Source organism: Momordica charantia (genome assembly GCF_013281855.1).
Source record: "Momordica charantia cultivar OHB3-1 chromosome 7 unlocalized genomic scaffold, Mcharantia_2.0 BLBB01000007.1, whole genome shotgun sequence".
Classification (NCBI taxonomy): domain Eukaryota; kingdom Viridiplantae; phylum Streptophyta; class Magnoliopsida; order Cucurbitales; family Cucurbitaceae; genus Momordica; species Momordica charantia.
This window is the reverse complement of record NW_028275165.1, coordinates 1,614,447-1,635,840: the sequence shown is the minus strand read 5'-3', so window position 1 is coordinate 1,635,840 and position 21,394 is coordinate 1,614,447. Positions and strand designations below refer to the sequence as shown.

The 21,394-nt window shown below is 33.3% G+C and overlaps 2 protein-coding genes across 3 annotated transcripts; one reads left to right on the top strand and one right to left on the bottom strand.

Annotated features, from left to right (window-relative positions):
* Positions 1–5,911: 5,911 nt before the first annotated feature.
* Positions 5,912–9,422, top strand: LOC111014655 (receptor-like protein 6). The gene has a single exon (XM_022289446.2). It carries the CDS (start codon positions 6,063–6,065, stop codon positions 9,276–9,278), a length of 3,216 nt encoding a protein of 1,071 aa, XP_022145138.2. The 5' UTR covers positions 5,912–6,062; the 3' UTR covers positions 9,279–9,422.
* A 5,945-nt stretch (positions 9,423–15,367) lies between these two features.
* On the bottom strand, positions 15,368–18,317 carry LOC111014740 (B-box zinc finger protein 24). 2 transcript variants are annotated; one of them, XM_022289548.2, is made up of 3 exons: positions 17,786–18,317; positions 16,575–16,874; positions 15,368–15,899 (listed from the first exon to the last, which is right to left on the bottom strand). In XM_022289548.2, exons 1-3 carry the CDS (start codon positions 17,966–17,968, stop codon positions 15,672–15,674), a joined length of 711 nt encoding a protein of 236 aa, XP_022145240.1. In that variant the 5' UTR covers positions 17,969–18,317; the 3' UTR covers positions 15,368–15,671. The 2 variants fall into 2 exon arrangements, with proteins under 2 accessions (XP_022145240.1, XP_022145239.1); XM_022289547.2 differs by having other exon boundaries at positions 15,368–15,902; positions 17,786–18,309.
* Between the last annotated feature and the right edge of the window lie 3,077 nt (positions 18,318–21,394).

Sequence of the window (21,394 nt, the reverse complement as noted above, 5' to 3'; positions counted from 1 at the left end):
GTGTAAAGGACTTCGGTTCCCTCAAATCTTTTCTTGGTTTGGAACTTGCTAGAAATTCTTCTCGAATTTGTCTTTTTTCTCAACGACATTATGATCCTTTGGAATACTGTGATTGATTGGTCGTCTTCGTTACTTGACCATTTCTCGTCCGGATATCACATTTGCTATGCACAAACCCAACCAATACGTTGCTAAGCCTTGCAAGTCCCAAATGTTTGCTGCATTACATTTGTTGCGAGATATTTGAAATTGTCCTCAGGCCAAGGATTTTTTTTCCATCCTCGGCGTCTTTTCAACTACGTGCCTTTGTCGATTTTGATGGGCATCATGTTTCGATACTCATCGCTCTACCACTGGATTTTGTGTATTTCTTGGTAATGCGCTTGTATCTTGGAAATTTAGGAAGCAATTCACTATCTCACGATCTTCGGCAGAGGCTGAGCATCATGCTTTGGTGGTCATTATTGTATCATCTAGACAATGATTTTAGAGAGAGAGTTGTGATGTCCATTGAGACAATGATAACATTATTCTCGTCATAGTAGAACCTGCATATTGTAGAAGACTAGACGTAGCCCCGAACTTTGAAGTGAACCAGTATAATCTTTGGTGTTCATGTCTGTTTTACCTGTATTTCCTTTATTGTCATATTAAACTGTGACTTGCTTAATTATGTGAAAGAGGAAGAAAACTTAGTTAGAACCTATTAGGTAGCTCTCTTGTCTGAGTACTAAAGGTATTTGTTATTCTGCATTTTTCCTAATATTAACTAGTTAAGTTGTATTTAAGTTTGCTTAATTGATTCATACTTAAGATTATTCTATGTGACTCATATCTAAAGAAAATGAAAGGAAAAAATATATTAATTATTATTCTAAATAAGTATATACACTGTGCAACAACTTTAGGTGTGATGGATAAAATTTAATGCTTAAGGGTGTGTGATTAATTAGAATACGATCCTCATAGGTTTTTTTTTAATTGAGTACCACGCAATTGCTAAAAATTTTAACAATTCTTGTACAAGAGTACATAAATCACGTAGGAAGTAATAAAAAGATCGAATCTACAGGAATTGAGTAACTAAACACTTCAACTTTCACTCAAGAAATATGGAAAAAAACAAAGAAGAGATATTTTGGATTATCCCTACTTTTGAAATAAAATAAAAGTGCATTTAAAACATTAATAAAAAGAATTTAAAAGTATCAAACCCTTAGCACAAACATAAGAACAAGAAGTGAAAACAGATACTCAAATGTAAAAAAAGTGGTTGAGTTGTGTTCCTGTTACTATAATGTTACTAACCAATGCTCCAGCAACAAGAAATATTCTCAAATTTTTCAGATTTCAACGATATTTTAACTACTGTAAAACCAACAACTTTTCAACTCAGTTTTCAACCATGTTAGGTGAGACATATTCCTTATAAGCACCTACGGTCTAAACTCGAATGTAGATCTAACACAAGTTAAAACTATTCTCTCTCTATTACAATCTCCCAAAAGTTAATAGAGAGCTCATCCAACATGGTGATCAATCCTATTGAACTTTAAAAAAATGCAAAATAAGCTTTAACTAAGTAGAAACAACTTTATAAACCAGAAAATCAGCATTCACAAACAAAGGTCTACAACCCCCGAAATGTATTTAGCTACTTAACTCAGGAACAAATAAGAGGGAAGAAGAAAATACAAAACTCATGTACTAAAGAATACAAAAGAAGAAGAAAATAAAGAATGACAACAACCCTTCACCTCCCTTTTTGTCTTCTTCAGAATCTTCGCTCCTTTCTTATTTTGTTCTCTCTATGGATTTATGGAGAATCATTTATGGAGGCACCTTTGAATGCAAGCTTTTATACCCCTCCTCAATTTTATGTCAACAAATCAGATAAAGTGGGCCTAGAGTAAGTTTTAGGAGTTTTTTCGTTTTTATAGTAGTAAATTCTCGGGGTAAAAGAAGTGGGCCTAGAGTAATATTTAAGAAGTTGTTGTAAAAAAAATATTTAGCCTTTTCTGATCCTGCAACTTCTTAAATATTTTTTTTAGCTGAATTATAAGGCCAAAAAGTACATAATTGTATTACAAGGGCAGAAAGTATGTTCACATATACAAATAGGTTCTACACTCCCAAACTTAAACTAAGCATTGTCCTCAATGCGAAAAAGGCTACTGGCATAGAGCTTGTAGAGTAGATAAGGACAGTGCTCCCCAAACTTAATACTGAAACAGTCTACTGATGTTTGGTGTATAAAAAAGACTAGAGAATAGGGGTCTAGTATTTAACAAATAATGCAAAAGGCAATAATTCATTGATGGAGTTAAGGATGGATAGCCATTGAAAGTTGCTAAAGTTGTATTTTGTCACCATTAGGGGATATCGAGAGATTATGCTAGCTCTGTGCTACTCTTAGACACCTTAGAAATTGGACAAGAATTTTCCTTATCCATAATTAGTAATCCAACACAAGCAGAAATTCATAATTAAAAGTACAAGACTAACCAGCAGAAAATTAAAACGCAGAGAACTAAAAGTAGGAAATTAGACAATGAAAGTTTAAGCAGCATCAGAAAAATTAACTCCCCTTTCCAAACATGTTCTCCTTTAGATTCTTATTTATGTTAGGTCTCCCTGGTTTGAAAATGATGCTTAAGCCTCGCGGCTGCTCAAGCATACTTTTTTTAGATCTTTCCTGGAACAAAAATTGTAAATATTACTGTTAAACTAAAAGTTGTCTAACTACCAATTAAATAACAAAATAAAAACAACATAAAACTCAAACATTGGATAAATTTTTGTTCTTCTTCTTTTTCTTCTTGCAAGCTCTCATTAAAATCAGAAGAATACTCTTGGCTAGAGCTACTTCACGGAGATAGGATTGTTGTGGCAGTACTTTAAACTTCGGCTTAGATGCTTTCTTCTTTGATGGTTTCATGGCCTTGAACTTTCTTCTCTCAAGCTCCAACGGCTTGATTTCTTTCTCTTTGTCACTTTTAGAGTATATTGCTTCATCACAATCTTCTTCCTTAATAGCATATTGTTCCAAGTTGACTTTAGTCAATTGCTCCAGCAAATCCTTCTTCTGAAACTCATCTTGTAGCACATCATCCTAGATACGTACAATGGAGCACTCTTCTAACTCAGCAAGAGGCACTTCATCGCATCAAAAATAGAAAATGTTACCTCTTGATCATACACTTGAATCGTTAGCTCACCTCTTTAGACATCTACCAATGTTCTTCCTGTTGCCAAAAAGGGTCTTCCAAAAATAATTGGAATTGCTTTGTCAGCCTCATAGTATAAAATGATGAAATCCATAAGGAATATGAACTTATTTACTTGAACTAGCACATCCCTCAATCTTCATTTCTAGATATCTGATGGATCTATCTGTAAGCTGTAGAGTCAAAATGGTAGGTCTTACTTCACCTATTCCTAACTTCTTATAAATAGATAAAGGCGTGAGATTGATGCTTGATCCAAAATCACAGAGTGCTCTCCCTACATCCTTACTACCAATGGAAATTGGAATGGTGAAATTCCTCTGGTCCTTCATCTTTTGAGGAAGTTTACTAGTCAAAATCATGCTACATTCCTTAGTCAATGCCACAATTTCAAATTCACCCAACCTTCTTTTCTTAGTAAGGATATCCTTCAAGAACTGCACATAGTTGGACATTTGCTCTAGCACCTCAACTAGGAGAATGTTGATGTGAAGCTGTTTTATACCATTAAAGCATGTCCCTAGCGACGAACTCTACCTCTACCTTGTTGTATCTGAAATTGTCGTGAGTTCAGCATTGATGAAGGAAAAGAACGATCATCAATCTCCCATTTACTACACGAGCAAGGCCACGATAGAAGTAGAGACTAGATACCCACAAGTCGAAAAATTGGCACTAGCATTGATCACCTCTGCCCGAAGCCTACGTCCCTACTTCCAAGCACATAAGATAATTGTTTTAACTAACTTCCCTTTGCGGTAGATCCTACAAAAACCTGATACCTCAGGTCGACTAGTGAAATGGATAGTGGAGCTCAGTGAGTACGACATCTACTACAGACCGAGAACGGCAACGAAAGGTCAGGTTGTGGCAGATTTAATAGTGGAACTAACACCAATGCCAAAAGATCTATAACACTAAATCTACAACATCAACTCTCAACTTATTTCATATCACGAAGATTAACCACTCTAGACACTTTATGTGGATGGATCCTCGAACATCAGAGGTTGTGGAGCAGGTCTCTTACTCTTTCTCTCGATGGAGAGTTATTCGAGTATGCACTCTGATTCAGCTTTCATGCTTAATTCCAACAATGAGGCCAAATATAAAGCTCTACTAGCAAGATAAAGAGTGTTCATATATATTGGTGTCACCAATCTCCTTATTCTCACTGATTCACAATTGATTGTGAACCAAGTGAAAGAAGAATTCCAGGCTAAAGAGCTACGAACGATAGACTACCTGGCCAATGTAAGAGATTAACTCGTCATATTTTCAAAGTATGAGATCAAACAAATCCCTTGTTCTAAAAATGTTAACACAGATTCCTTCGCTCGACTTAGTGCAACCTACATAACAGACTTAAGGAGGACCGTTCCAATTGAAATTTTTCCCTTACCAAGCATACAAGTACAGGATGTGATGGAGATCAACGAACCAAAATAGCTCAGGCAGAATTGGATGGATCCGTTGATCAAATACCTGAAAGACGGGATTCTACCATCAAGAAAGGGAAAAAATTTGGCTCCTTAATGTTAAGGAGCATTGGGCTCCTTACCTTCATGTAGCCCAATAATAGAATGACAAATGTTCGCTATTCCATTATTTTAATTATTGTATTAAACCCATAATCTCATCAAAATCTCTTTTAGATATTTTAAAATGTGTTTGACCATTCTTTTCCCTTTTTTCTCTCTCCATACACTTTCTCACCTCATTTTTCTCATTTATTGGTATCCATTTTTTTTAACTTATGCATCACTCTAACGCTTTCTTCTTCGGTTTTTTTCCTAACTTAATGCAACTTAAGTTTATTGTATAAAAAATACATATTCACAATTTAAAGTTACAAACACACACATATTGCTTTTTAATTTTCATAGTTTTAAATGATTGTCGAAAAGTCGTTCAACATTATATCATTTTTAAAAGCTAAATGACTCGTAGAATATGCACGGGGTTGATAATTTAAAAGAAAGAAAGAAATTATATATCGGAATCCCTTATTTTGAAATGAAAGTTCAAATGAGAGAAATGATGGATGATATTTTCATTGCCAGACAAGGAAATTAAAGTCCCCAACCAACCATTTATGATGGAATTTAAATTCAACCAAGTTGGGTTTCAAACCCTACAAAAGGTGAAACCAAAACATATTTGTTTCGTGTATATATAGACAAAAAATAAAATAAAAAATAACTTCCAATATTCTAAAAAAAAGTAAAGTGCTTTTAACTACTGAAGTAGGCTCACAGGCTCATGTTTTCGATGAAAGACTTTAACAATATTTGACTTAATTTTTTCCACCACAGATAATAACACTTTTTTTTTCTCGGCCTTGTGAACTCATTTTGACTTGCGAAAGCCGGATACTTCAACGGCAATTCACAATATATCTTCAATCAACTTGTGAGTTCGATCCCATTCCATAGGTTGTAGTTACAAAAATAAATAAATAACCACATTTTTGTATATTTATAAAAGTTGTATGGATAGGAAAAATCTCTATTTTCTACCCTTGTCTTAGGATTTGCTCTAAGAGAAGGTTTTTTCCTATAGACTACAAAACTCTATTTTTGGCTATGCTTCACATAAAACTCCACAGGTGTGTAATCCTTTTATTTTGCAGTATTTCGATCCATTTTTTTCTAGAAGATTAGTTCAAATTTTGTAATCTGAATTGGCAAATTCTTACATCAACAAAATTACCAAGAACAGATTTGTCAAAACTAATTATTGTGATGTGTTATAATAAAAAGTAATTAAAAAACTCACTATAAAAACTCAGTAGCTCATGTGCTAGACTTTCTAAAGCACTTCTCCTCCAACATCATGGCATTGCTAATTTATCAAGTGTGCAGCTTCTTCCTTCTTTTCCTCTGCAATTCTCTTGTCAATTCCCATCATCTCTGCGATCCAAAAGAAAGCTTGGCCTTGTTGGAGTTCAAGAAAGCCTTTTCCCTGAGTCAATTTGCACACTTTGGTTGCAGTGAGTTTGAGAGACAAACTTCTTATCCAAAGACAGCGACATGGAAGGAGAGCACAGATTGCTGCTCATGGCTTGGTGTGGAGTGCGACGACGAAGGAGAAGGCCATGTCGTTCGACTCGACGTCAGCTGCAGTCGGCTCAATGGAACTCTTCATCCCAACAGCACCATTTTCACCCTCTCCCACCTCCAAAGTTTGAATCTTTCTTTCAACTCTTTTGATTCTTCTCCATTTTCACCTCAATTTGGAATGTTTCAAAACTTGAGGGTTTTGGATCTTTCCTCATCCTCCTTCAAAGGAGACGTTCCAATCGAAATATCACACTTGTCGAATCTGGTTTCTCTCGATCTTTCTAAGAATGATGACCTCAAATTCTCAAATTTGGTTATGAATCAGCTTGTTCATAACCTAACCAAGCTGAGGAATTTTGCACTTGCTAATGTAAATCTCTCTAGCATCACACCCACTTCTTTTATGAACTTCTCCCTCTCTTTAACTTCTCTTAGTCTTTCTTCGTGTGGGTTGAATGGAAATTTTCCAAGCCACATTTTAAGTCTTCCCAACTTGCGTGTGTTGCAACTTGATTATAATTATGGACTGAATGGCCATTTGCCTATGTCTAATTGGAGTAAATCTCTTGAAATTTTAGATCTTGTTTCAACTAATTTTTCAGGAGAGATTCCCTACTCCATTGGTAATGCCAAGTTTTTGAGGTATTTAGACCTCAGTTTCTGCAACTTCACTGGTGGAGTTCCAGAGTCAATAGGAAACCTTACACAGCTCAATACCATTCATCTCTCTGAAAATAAGTTCAATGGCCAATTTCCCAATTCATGGAACAACCTTCAAAAGCTAACTAACATTGAAATCCAGACAAATTCTTTTATGGGTTCTCTACCTAATTCTCTTTTCAACCTCACCCTCCTTTCCCACTTGACAGCTTCATCTAATTTCTTTTCAAGTCCTTTACCTTCAAATGTTTCTTCACATAGACTTTCAAATCTTATTCACTTGAACTTGGAAGGTAATTTACTCAATGGTGCCATACCTTCTTGGCTCTATGCATTGCCACGTTTAGCCTACTTGGATCTCTCTCATAACCATTTCAATGGTCCCATGATGGATTTCAAATCCACTTCGTTGAACTCTCTCGATTTAAGTGAAAACAACTTGCAAGGTGAAATCTCTGAATCTATGCATAGACAAGTGAATCTTACTGATTTAAAATTAGGGTCCAATAATTTAAGTGGGGTTTTGAACTTAGACATGTTATTGAGAATTCAAAGTCTATCATCACTTGACATTTCCAATAATCACCAACTTTCGATACACTCTACCAATGTTAGCTCCGCGAATCTTTTATGGGTTGGAATGCGTTCCCTCAAATTAGAAAAATTCCCCTACTTTTTAAGATATAAGAAGAACTTGATGAATCTAGACCTCTCAGATAACCAACTTCGAGGAGAGATTCCCGTGTGGTTTTCTGAATTGGGTTCTTTGTCCTCCCTCAATGTTTCTCACAACTTCTTGTCATCAGGAATAGATGTGCTCTTCACTTTGCCTTATCTGTATGATATCATTCTTGATTTTAACTTGTTCAAGCTACCCATTCCCACGTTGCCACCATTTATGAACATATTTACTGTTTCAAACAATCAACTCAGTGGAAATCTCCATCCTTCATTCTGTCAACACACCCACATTAATTTCCTAGATTTGTCCAATAATAACTTGAGTGGTGTAGTTCCATCTTGTATAAGTTCCAGTGTGACTTTTATTTTGAAATTGGAAAGGAACAATTTTTCTGGTGCTATTCCCATCCCATCACCAAGCTTTTCTATCTACACTGCTTCAGAAAATCAGTTCAGTGGAGAAATCCCTCCTTCAATCTGCAATGCCACCTTCCTTGGTGTCCTTAGTCTCTCTAATAATCGTCTGAGTGGTACAATTCCGCCATGTCTAACAAATATCACTTCTCTTTTAGTGTTGGATCTTAAAAGTAACAACTTTTCTGGGACTATTCCGACATGTTTTTCAAGAGGGAGTCAGCTCAGAAGCCTTGATTTGAACAACAACCAACTGGAAGGAGAACTGCCACGGTCTTTGTTGAACTGTGAGGATCTTCAAGATTGGAATCTTGGGAACAACAAGATAACTGGTTACTTCCCTCATTGGTTGGAATCTGCGTCGAGTTTGCAAGTTCTTATCCTTCGATCCAATCGATTTTATGGTCGTATCAACAACTCCATGAATCAACAGTCTTTTCAAAACCTACGAATCATTGATCTCTCACGCAATCGTTTCAGCGGGCCATTGCCATCAAACTTGTTTAAGAACTTGAGAGCCATGAAGGAAGTTGAAGTGGGAAACAAAAAACCCAAGTTTTCAATTGAATCTGTCTATCAAAGCTCAGTCGTGGTATCACTGAAAGGGTTGGAGCTAAAGTTGGAAAAAATTCTATTGATATTCAAAGCTATTGACTTGTCAAGCAACGATTTTCGTGGAGAGATACCAATGTCAATTGGGATGCTCGTGTCTCTGAAAGGTCTCAACATTTCACACAATAAGCTTACAGGTGAAATTCCTAGGCCGTTTGGGAATCTGAACAATCTCGAATGGTTAGATCTTTCTTCGAATAGACTGTCGGGTAACATTCCTCCTCAGTTGGCTGCTCTTACATTTCTCTCCTTTTTGAATCTCTCACAAAATCAGATGTCAGGACCAATTCCTCAAGGAAAACAATTTGCTACTTTCGAGCGTTCTTCGTACATCGGAAACCTTGGACTGTGTGGGTTTCCTCTGCCAAAATGTGGTGCAGAAAAGGATCCTAAATCTCAACTACTACATGATGAAGAAGATGAAATTTTTGAAAAAGGGTTTTGGTGGAAAGTTGTGTTCATGGGGTATGGATGTGGGGTGGTATTGGGAATTTTTGTTGGGTATATTGTTTTTCGAATTGGGAAACCTCTATGGATTGTGGCAATGGTGGAAGGAAAAAGAACTTCAAAGAGACAAAGATCAAAGAGGAGGAATTGTTGGCCAAAGAAAAGAAATGACTAGAAGGGTGTTTGATGATCATAATTAGTGGTGCTACAAAATTTAAGTTTCTCAAATTGTATGCCTTTCAACTTTCATAGTTAATGAATGAAATGATATATCACTTTTCAAGTTTTTGGGATTTTGATTTCATAGTTGAAAGTGTTTTTATAATTTCTAGTAACACCAAAACCACTTAGAGAAGTAACTTTTGAATAGAAGTAAAATATCATAATGTTGATGTTGAAAAAAAAAGGTTGAATGTTCAATGTTGAGTAATAATTTAATTTTACGTCTTTATTGTGACAAATATGTTCAGTAATGACAACATCCCTCGTTGCTATTAAGGAGCTAAGTATTTTCCTTTTCTTTATATTTATATGCCAACGTTCAATTTGAAAAAAAATAATTATATAATTATGTAACATGAGAGTTGAGAATAATATATGGAATAGAATATGAACTTGTTGAATTTATTCCCGTCATGTCAAAATGAGCATAGTTCGTCGGTTAAGATACCTGCTATTTTTCTGGTCTGAAGTTCAAATTCTCACCCTTATTTATTGTCCAAAGAAAAAAAGAAAGGAAAAAAAAAACTCCATTATCATAAACGGTTGATCAGGAATTTAATATCTTCACCCAACAATGAAAATGTCCTCCATCATAATAAATGGACTCCAACTTGTAATCTCAACCGATTTAAATGTATCTAAGAAATATATAGATATAAAAAACAAACATTAGAATTTGTAAGTTTTATGTTATGTTATTTTTTTTTCTTTTATTTCAATATTTGCGGAGTGGGAATCAAACCATTGACTATTGAGATGGTAATAAATTTCATATCCACTACAGTTATGTTCGGATTGACCACATTAGAAATTAGAAATTGTGTTAGTAATTAACCAAACTACAATTTTTTAAAATTTAGGTTAAACATAAAAAATAATAAACTAAAATAGGTATCAAAGAAATTTGAATCATAAAAAATTTAGGTTAAACACTCAACCATTTTGTACTCAATGGAAAAAATAATGATTCTAAATTAGTATATAAAGTGTGCAACTTGACTTTGATTCATCTCGACTGACTGATTTGTTTGGATTGTCCTTTGACTCGTGCTTTGACTGATTCTTTTTTTCATTTTTTTAGATTAACACAAGATGAAGATGGAGATTCAAACCTCTAATATTTTGATTGAAAATAATATATCTTAACCAATTGAGTTATGCTTAGGTTGTCTTGACTGGTTCATGTTTCATTATTCTATGAGTCATATCTAAATAAAATAATATTAATGATTCTAAATAAGTATATAGACTGTGCAACAACTTTAGGTGTGATCTTCCTAAAAAAAATAATTAATTAAAAAAAAACCTTCAGTTGTGATCGATGAAATTGAATGTTTAAAGGTATGTGATTAATTAGAATTCAACCCTTATTGCGTTTAGGAGTGGTTTTTGCAAAATACATGTCTCAATGATTTATATAACCATCACATATTTGGCCAATCTAGACATAAATTAGTTGGTTGAGGCACATTTTTTTTTATCAAAAAGTCATGAGTTCGAATTCATACTCTCATGGTACTAAAAAGAAGAAACCATCAGATATTTCACGATCAAGACTAAACTTTAGTTTCAATTGTAAGTGGTAATATATGATAATATTTTTTTGTGAAAAAAATCACTTTGTCCTCATTAAATATTTTCAATTTTCTTTTAATGGTTCCAGGATCATTTGTCAAAAATTGTAGAGAGCTCGAAGAAGAAAAACAAGAAAGAATATGAAAACTAAACGAGTCATCCATATGAACAAAAGTTTGGCTTAAAAATTAGATATAAATAAATTAAGTTTTGGTAATATAAAACTAACCCAAAGTTTAAACAAATGAATTCATGGTAGGTGATACACCGGGGACTCATGCACTTGCCAACAAGGGAAGCAACTTTGAGTGATACATGAAATTTATTTTTTGTATACATTGCGTTCTGCTCCTGCAATTTTACATTTAAAAAAATCATATTTTGTCATCGTTAAAACACTTTAAAAAAAAAAATTATGGTTCCAGTATTATTTGTCAAAATTTGTAGAGACCTCTAACCAGAAAAACAAAACAAGAAAGAATATGGAAATTAAATGAGTCATCCTATAATAAAAGTTTGGATTAAAATATAAATCTTACTAAAAATAAATAAATGAAGTTTTTGAAATATAAAGTTAAACCGAAGGTTTGAATACAAGACTTAATAATAAGTGATACCATCAAGATTGGTTGCGTTGGTGTCACCTGTGGTCTATTTCTTTTATAAATTGTTTACCGCTTCTACAATTTTCCATTTAGAAAAATCATTTTGTCCTTGTTAAATATTTAATTTTTTTTTATGGTTCCAAGATTATTTGTCAAACATTGTAGAAACCTCCAAAAAGAGAAACAAAAATGAATATGGAAAATAAATAAGTCATCCATATAATAAAAGATTGGCTTAAAAAATAAATAAATGAAGTTTTTGTGTTATAAAGCTAACCTATAGGTTCGAACACAAAACCTCGTCATAAATGATGCCATAATGATTTGTACATTGGGCCACGGGATAACATTTTTAGATGTCATTTACGGTCTAATTTCTTTTATAAATTGTGTCTCGCCTCTACAATTTTGCATTAAAAAATCACTTTGTCCTTGTTAAATATTTTTTTAAAAATTTTTTTATGGTTCTAAGATTATTTTCAAAAATGGTAGAAACCTTCCCAAAGAAGAACAAGAAATAACATGGAAATTAAATGAGTCTCCATATTATAAATGATTGGCTTGAAAAATTAAAAAATTGACCTCAATGCTAATGGCTATCCTAAAGGTTCAACGAATGAATAAATTTATGATTGTACCCGGATAGAGATGATGGTCTTCCTCTTCTGACTCCAAGCATCCAAACGCTAACACGAGACCTCGTAGTAGGTGGTATCATCAAGACTTGTGCGTTTGTCAATGGAATAGTGTCTTTAAGTGTCACCTATAGTCTATTTCTTTTATAAAGTGTTTCCCATCTCTACAATTTTTGCATTAAAAAATCATTTTCGTCCTTGTTAAATATTTTGAAACCCTTTTATGGTTCCGAGATTATTTGTCAAAAATCGTAGAAAGCTCAAAGAAGAAAAACAAGAAATAATATATGAAAATCAAATGAGTCATCCATATAATCAAAGTTTTGCTTCAAAAATAAATTAAAAAGCTAACTTGAATGTTCGAACACAAGATCTTATAGTAGGTGATGACATGAAGATTTATGTACTTGCCAATAGAGTACGTAGCATCTTCAGGTGTCACATGAAATTTATTTTATATATATATTACGTTATACCTCTACAATTTTGCAAAGATCATTTTGTCCTCGTTAAATATTTTAATTTTTTATTTTATTTGTTCCAAGATTATTTTTCAAAAGTTGTAGAAGTCAAGGAAGCCTCCGAAAAGAAAAACAATAAAGAATATGGAAATCAAATGAGTCATCCATATAATCAAAGTTTGGTTAAAAAATAAATCAAAGTTTGGTTAAAAAATAAATCTTATAGAAAATAAATAAATCGAAGTTTTAGTATTAAAAAACTAAATTAAAGATTCAAACACAAGACCTTATAATAGATAATAACCACATGGATCTATGTGTTTGTCATATCTTCTGATATTACATAAAATTTTCATTATGTATATATATTGCATTATGCCTCTGAAATTTTGCATTTAAAAAAATCATTTTGTCCTCGTTAAATATTTAAAAAGAATATGGTTCTAAGATTATTTATCATAATTTAGAAATCTTCCAGAAGAAAAACAATGATGAATATGAAAAATTAAACGAGTAATTCATATAATCAAAGTTTAGCTTAACAAATAAATCTTACTTAAAAAAATAAATTAACTTTTGGTATTAAAAAACTAACTTGAAGTTTCAAACACAAGACCTCAGTGATATCACGAGGACTCATGCACTTGTCAACGAAGTAGTATTTTTGTAGTTTACTTATGGTTTATTTGTTTTATATATTTTGTATCGCCTCTATAATTATTTTTTGTTTATGTGGTTCAAATATTATTTTTTAAATAGAATAGAAAACTTCAAGATGGAAAACAGTATATAGAAGATGAAAATTAAATGAGTAATCATATAATCAAAGTTTGGCTTAAAAAATAAAGCAAACCAGCTGAGAAGGTTCAAACACAAGACCTCATGGAAGATACCACGAGACTTTTAAGTGCTTGCAAACAAGGTAGCGTCTTTGAGTTATGCATATGGTTTATTTCGTTTATATATTGTATTCCTCCTTTACTATTTTGCGTTTAAAATCATTTTCTCGTTAAATATTTTCCAAATATTTTTTTAGTTCAAATATTATTTTGGAAAAATAGTAAAAAGGTTGAAGAAGAAAAATTAGAAAGAAGACTAGAAATTAAATGAGTTTGACTTAAAAAAAATCTAATTAGAAAGAAGACTAGAAATTAAATGAGTAATTCGTATAATCAAAGTTTGACTTAAAAAAATAAATCTTAACATAAATAAATTAATTAAGTTTTGGTATTTAAAAGTTAATAAAAAAAATTAGAACTCAATACCTCAGGGTAGATGAAAGGTATCGTGCTCTTGCCAACGGGAGCATCTTTGGGTGGTACCAATGGTCCAATTGTCTTTAATATATATATATATATTATGTTATGTCCCTAATATTTTGCATTAACAAAATTCATTTTGTCCTCAACTTTTTTTTTTTTTTAATTTATGATTCGAAGATTATTTATAAAAATAGTAGAAATGTTGAAGAAGAAAACAAGAAAGAATATGGAAATTAAATGATTCATCCATATAATCAAAGTTTGGCTTCCAAAATAAATTAAAAAGAGGTTCAAACACAAGATCCTAGATCCTATAGTTGGTGATACTATCAAGATTCACATACTTGCCAACGGGGCAGCATCTTTGGGCGTTATCTATGGTTTCTTTTATATTTAGTGTTCTTTCTCTACAATTTTGCCTTAAAAAAAATCATTTTGTTGTTAGATAGTTTCAATTTTTTTTCTTTTTTGGTTAAATCAAAGTTTATCTTAAAAAATAAATCTTAATCAAAATAAATAAAACGAGGTTTTGGTATTAAAAAGCTAACCTGAAGGTTTGAGTAAAAGACTTCATGTGTTTATGCCGAATTTTGATCAGCTTGGATGATTTTGTGCAATTAGAATCAATATAGGTCCTGCAAAAGCACTATGAAGCTCAAATTAGTCTCAAGCTGGACTATTCGGTAGCCACTAACCAAAAAATCCAACGTAGAATCTGCATGTGTGGTTAATGGTGTTTTTGGCGGTTACCAACCCGTGTAATTTAAGGGTGGTTTTTTCAATTTCCCCGAAAATTTATTAGTGTTTTTTGTTAGTTATTGTATCCATTTTAAATGTAATGTTGATAGCTATGTACGATCTTGGGTCTAGAAAAACTTTCAAATGACAAAAAAAAAGTTTGTTCAATTATTGGAATCGAATGATTTATTGTAACTCACGTATACTGACTCACGATGCTTAAAGAAATATAGTTTCAAGAAATAGAGTTCTTACTTCTTGATGTATCATTTTCAATAAGTTTAAAATTGATAGTATGCATTAGTTTGATGGTTTAGTGCCGAAGCATAATTTGAAGTTCAACCAGGAAAAGTTAAAAAGTTTAATAGAAATAAACTTTATTTCTCCACTTTTTTTTTTAAATAGAGTTGAAACTTTGCTCTCCGACACCCAAAGGTATCTGTACCCACACTACATGCTCGAGTCAAAGAGACATCAAGAATGTTTTGTATTATATTCACTCGAAAGTTCGAGCTTTAAACCTCTAAGTCAATATAACCAAATGCTTCAAACTCTTGCCAACTAAACTACTCTTTCGAAGCTTTTCAGTATGTTTTTTCACCTCTAGAGATTTGATTTCTAAGCCAGCTTCTTAAAAACTACTCTATTTAGTTTTGAAATCTTGGCTTAAATTTCAAAATTGTGTTAGAAATGCAAGAAAACAAAGAGATACATAGATGAAGTGGTTATCAACTTAGTATTTTAAAACTAAACACTAAAAACAGAATTATCAAAGAGCCCTTGAATCTTTCAGCCCTAAAAGCTACAATTCTCATAAATAATCTTAAATTTTTCATATGAGATCCAAGAAAAGTTACAGTAAGGTACGAAAGTAAAAGTAAAAGTAACAAGACTGAATGAGTATTCTAGCCATGAGATCAAAGCAAACTACTATTCTATACTATACTATAATGCATACTATCAAACCATAGATGTAGACAATACTACATACATAAACACTTACACTGTTGAAGGTCATAAATTGTATTATTCATAAGCATACCAACTCAACATCATTTTATCTCTTCTCTTCATCCAAGATCAGGGACAGTGAAAAACTCCTCCTCGTCTGGCATCTCGATCCTAGGCTTTTTGTACGACGTGCTCGACTTTGTAGGTCTGTATGAGATTGCACTACCCGAGTGTGAAGTCCGAATCTCAGGAACTTCCGCAGCTGCTAAAGCTTCTTGCGGAACCTGCTCACCGAAGAGACCCATTTCTGCTAGCCATTCTAGCTCTCCGAACTCGAGATGCTCTTTCTGCTGTAAAATGGAGTTTGAAGATAAGTGTAGTGTCCCGAATAATCGTAACTAGATAGTGAAATATAAATCAAGTAATGGAAATGCAACACTTCGTGACAAATCTGCCTCTATGTTAGAAACAGTAAGCACCAGAAATCTCAAAAGAAACTACAGGGCATGGATCCAAACCGCAGCCTACTGTTTGAGGGATTTTGCCCATTGAAAATACAATTTTTGCATCAGAACTCCGAAATTTCAAAACACACTGCAGGGTATGGATTCAAACCAACCGTCTAATATTTAGAGACTTTAAGTGAAAGCACTTCTTCGGCATGCACTTTCGAAGAATTGCTAATGAAGTGTTTCTCCTAAAAGCACTTTACATGCTTTGTAGTGTTATTTAGAATTTTTAAATCATTTTTTATTATCTAATCAAACAGGAAGTGCCTTCTTAGAGTCATCCCAAACTCATCCTTAGTGTGTGACCTTCTTATTGCAAGAAAGTAAAGATTCAAAAAGTAATGTTTTCTAGATAGTGAGCTGTACTATTTTAGCAAGAGATATGATTGCATAAATTACTTGTCACTTCATCTCCACTTTTTTCTTTCAAAAAGTTCACTACCTTAATTGCAGTATTATCCACAAAAAGCAAATATATGGATGGATCAAAGGTGTAGCATCTAGAAATATTACCTTGTCAGAAGACTCAAGATCAGAGAAGTGGAGAAAGTCATCAACAGCCCATGGGGATGTGAAGTTAGGAACTTGTTGTGAAGGCATTTTAGCAGGAACCTGAGGGTTCTTCGGATTTGGAGGTTCCATCTTGACCTTGTCGACGTCCTTCGAGCAACTTGAGCTCATGGCCACTCTGATTCCAGTTGCTAGGAACCTCTGGTGGTTTGCTGAAAGACTACCAGTTGAGTGAATTGGTTCATCACAATCTTGACAAAAAAGTGCTCTGTCTTCAACACAGAAGATGAAAGCCGCCTTGTCCTGATACAAAATGAGATACAGAATACTCAGCATTTTTCATCTCAAGTAAAATGCTGCCCACCTTTTGAGCGCCAAAATAACAACATCCTTTGAAGGTAAGTTTGGATGTTTTAATAAGACTCTCAACAAAATAATGACGGACGATTTATAAACTTGAAACTTGAGATTTAACATTTCCATCAGCATTGATATTTAACTCTCAAGACTAGGAAACAGCTACAAATACTCCTTAAGGATTCTCTCTGTCTCAAACTTCACGTGCTGGATACTATCTTTTTCTACCTTTGTTTCCTCAAAAACAAAAAGGAAAATGCAGACCATAAAAACAGATTAAATCATAAGAACGAAGTACGAGTGTGGATTTTTATTTCGATTATTCAAAACAAATGCAAGTTCAGGATCTTGAAGCCGTTTCACAATTTCTTTCATTAGTATCATCTAGCAATCAGGGAGTCAAATGGTTAGACATCATGGAAAATGATTCTCTACCCACCAGCAACATGTTGGTAAAACGAAAGACTTGCATTGATATTATATTATATTATGCGTTAGAAAAAATATGCATAAAAGATCAAATTTACCACAACCCAAATTCTGAATCCCTACTACTAAACCCAAAAGCATGTGATGATTAAAGTCGAAACAGAAGGCCTTGCGTTCAAACTTCTTCCCACTTACTTCCTTCCCAATTAATATTTTGGTAGTCACTTGTTTAGTCTCTTATGAATTTCCAAACTCACAAGTGAAGTTACACTATTGGGTTTTCTTGTGACTTAAGTAAATTTAGCCGAGACCACCATACAAACTCTCAATCGTTCATCTAACCTAATCAGATCAGATCAGACCAACCATATTCGCAAACGAACAAGCAAGAAAATCAAAGAGAACCAACAGAGAGAGATAGTAATTACTTGGCATATATCGCATTTGGGGAGCTTGGTGGAGAGGCACTGAAGGAGAAGCCTCTGATGTTTACTCGCCAGCTTATTGGCAGCATGAACTTCAACATCGCATTTCGCACAAAGCGCCGCCTCATCCGCACAACAAATCACAGTAGCAGGAGCCTTCTCGCAAACATCACACTGTATTTTCATCCTTCTTCCGCTCAAATCTCAACAGAATCCCGGCAAATTCCCCTTTCCTAGTCCGCAATCGAACAAGCCACAGCCATATCCAACAAACCCAGATGACAACAGCCTCCCAGAGCGCCGGAGCGCTGCAAGAACACCGCCGCGGCGAGACCCAACAGACGATCGGGGAGAACAAGCACGGAAACTGAGTGATCGCGTAGAAAAATCTAGGGAAAAAAGGCGCAGGGGAGGGGATAGTGGAAAAGGGTGTATCTGGCGGAGGATTGAAGAGAAAGAGAGACGATAAGGGTTTGGAATTTGAGAAATCAAAATCAAGAACGGTGGTGAAGACAACAAGGTGCCATGGAGTAGACGCCATTCGTGTGGCTGTGGAGCTTCCGCTTAGTTTGTGGCTATGAAAATTTCTGCCCTAAAATAATTAGCGATGGCTGATTCTACACTACGCCTCTCTGTTTAATGCTTATTCACGAGCCGCATTATATCTATTCGTACGATGGGCCATTATATCTATTATCTGATTTTTAATATTTTGGACGAATTGTTTTAAAAACTTATTTATACAAATTTTAATTTTTTATTTCAATTTTATTCTTATTTATTTATTGTATTTACATTTATTATAGTTATTTGTTTTTTTAAATATAAAAGATTTAATTCTATAAATTATTATCATAATCTTGTGGGCCCATACTAATGGTAGACACAAATTCCTTAATTTATTCCTTCGAAACCTTAATTTACTTTTCAAAAAATTATTCGCATATTCAAAAAATACATTCAAAATCACAGTATATATCAACTTATATATCTGCATATATACATTCAAAATCACTGTAGTATATATCTGCATTATACAAGTTGAGTTATAAGATATATCCACTTATATTTCTGCATATATACATTCAAAATCACTATAGTATATATCTGCATATATACAAATTGAGTTATAAGATATATCTTAATCAAATCACTATACTATATATACTCACATATACAATATTTCACACCAAATCAGAAATTGAAAACGTCAGTTGGAATGCAAACCTTTCAATCTGCAAGCATTCGAACCCACGAATGGAGAGCCACACCACACCTCCACCACCACCCACAAAGCACACTTCTCTGAACCCAATCCACAACCACCATTACCCATCAATGGAGAACCCAAAATGATACCAAATTACCTATTCAATAGGTGTGGTTCATCAGTTCATTAATCAAAAGAAAAAGGCAACAGATTTAGTATAAAAAAACAAAACAAAATAAAAGAAAACAAAACAAGGAGGGTTCATCAATATATCAACACACAGTTCGTGGTTCTTAAGAACCCGACAAAGAAATTCAACTTGCCACGAACGCTCGGTCATTTCCCACGAACCCGACACAGTTCTTAAGAACCCGACACAGTGCGGTCATTTCGCATGAACTATGAGCATTCGTGGTTCAAAAGAAATTCAACTTGCACTATGTTCATCAATACATCAACACACAAAGTCGAAGATTAAAGAATCGAATAAACAGAAAAAGAAGAAGAAGAAGCGTACCTATTTCCACTGTAAAACTCGTAGAGGCGACCACGATTGGCGAAGATGACGAGTCCAAGCGTAAAGTCACAAAGCAAAGGGAGCTTGCAAGCCTTCTTTACGAGTCTAGATCTTCTTTGGTCGCTGTCGAATTGTCGCTCGCACCACCGTATGTGGATGTTCGCCTCCTTTTCCACCGCAACGAAGTTGGTTCACACGACAACAGAGAGGGTTTCGCGCGGCAAGGGAGGTGGGAGGCTGAAATTTTACGGATGTAAAATTTTGATTGAAAAGTTAAAAGTTAGGGTTAATATGGGCAACTTTCAATGTCGTGCCTGGCCTGCCATTAAAAGTGAATTTACAATGGCAGGCTTAGCCCGACATGGAAAGTTACAAAATAAAAAGTAAATAAAATTGGCGTCTTTTTTACATCGTCCGACATTGTTTCCTCCGTGTTTTTTTATCTGACATTATTTCCTCCGTGTTTTTTTTTTTTTTGTCTGACATTAAAACTCAAATTTGTAGTAGTGTGAACTGCTCTAGCGATTAGGAAAAATGGAGGCGGTCAGAGATGAAATGCTCTTGCGACAAAGAAAAGCGGAGCCGGCTAGAGAGGAAGGTAGACTGTCGGAGAAAAGGAACGAAGGGTCGGAGGAAGAAAAGAAAAACGAGGAAGAAGAAGGGGTGAGTTTCAAAACTAGATGGGTTTTTGAGGTTTTGGGATTTTTTAATTTTGGGAAGTATCATTAGCACATCTTAACGATTTGACCTCCCAATTTACAAATTCTAAATTTTAATAATTATTTAATATTGAGATGGATCCTAAGGATATACTAGTAATTTATGTTATGGGTACTATCTAATTAGGATTGTTTCATGACAAAAGCGTAAATCCTTTTACGTAATTATGATTTCTAAATAGACTATCTATGTACTAATCCCTTTTAAATATCCGTTGACCACATTTCTATCGACATTTCTATGTTTCCATGGGTTTGATATCGACATAAGAGATAAATAGACATTTCCATCCTCGTAAAAACAATCGACAAAATATGAAAAATATCAACAAAATGTCACTAATATATACATAATATTAAAATTAATTATTTTTAACTAATTTAAAAATAGGAAAATATTTATTTGTTCATTTAAATATTTTTTACGATTTTTTTTTATTTTTCTAAATTTTACAGAAATATTCATCGATATCGACATTTTATCGATATTTCCATGAAATTGAGACCTCAAAATTTTCATCAACATCGACATTTAAAACATTGATCTATTATATCTATTTGTACGATGGGGAAGCATATGAGGTTTAATGTGTTGTCTTGACAAAAATGAGTATATAGCTCAGTGGAGATTTATTAATATATATCTTCAACTAAGAGGTTGTATGAGTTCGGTCCCTCAACTCCACCTTACTAATGTGCCAAAACTTTAGGATGCAACTTAACCTTCTTTTTTTTTAAATACAAACTTTATCTTTAAGCTTTGCTTAAATAAAACTCTAAATAATTTTATTTAAAAGATTTTTTTTTATTTATTAAAAACAAAGATAAAAAATAAAATAAAATAAAACAACTTTTTTTTTAAATACAAACTTTATCTTTAAGCTTTGCTTAAATAAAACTCTAAATAATTTTATTTAAAAGATTTTTTTTTATTTATTAAAAACAAAGATAAAAAATAAAATAAAATAAAACAACTTTATTTTGAGGCATGCAAGGATTCGAACTTGGGTCATAAAAATTTATTTCCAAGTATTTTACCACTACGCAACACCTAAGATACAAACACTGTTTTCTTTTACAAAATCAAAATTTTTAATGTAAAAGAAAGATTTTTATTTCAAAATTTAACAAAATAAATCAAATTTATTTAAAACAAATTTATTTGT

Bases quoted from the DNA above. Each gene is read 5' to 3' on its own strand.
- LOC111014655 (XM_022289446.2), top strand. From the start codon at position 6,063: ATGGCATTGCTAATTTATCAAGTGTGCAGCTTCTTCCTTCTTTTCCTC.
- LOC111014740 (XM_022289547.2), bottom strand. From the start codon at position 17,968: ATGAAAATACAGTGTGATGTTTGCGAGAAGGCTCCTGCTACTGTGATT. The intron at 16,875-17,785 runs GTAATTACTATC...ATTTTGTATCAG, and splicing joins CCAAATGCGATATATGCCAA to GACAAGGCGGCTTTCATCTT. The intron at 15,903-16,574 runs GTAATATTTCTA...TCCATTTTACAG, and splicing joins ATCTTGAGTCTTCTGACAAG to CAGAAAGAGCATCTCGAGTT.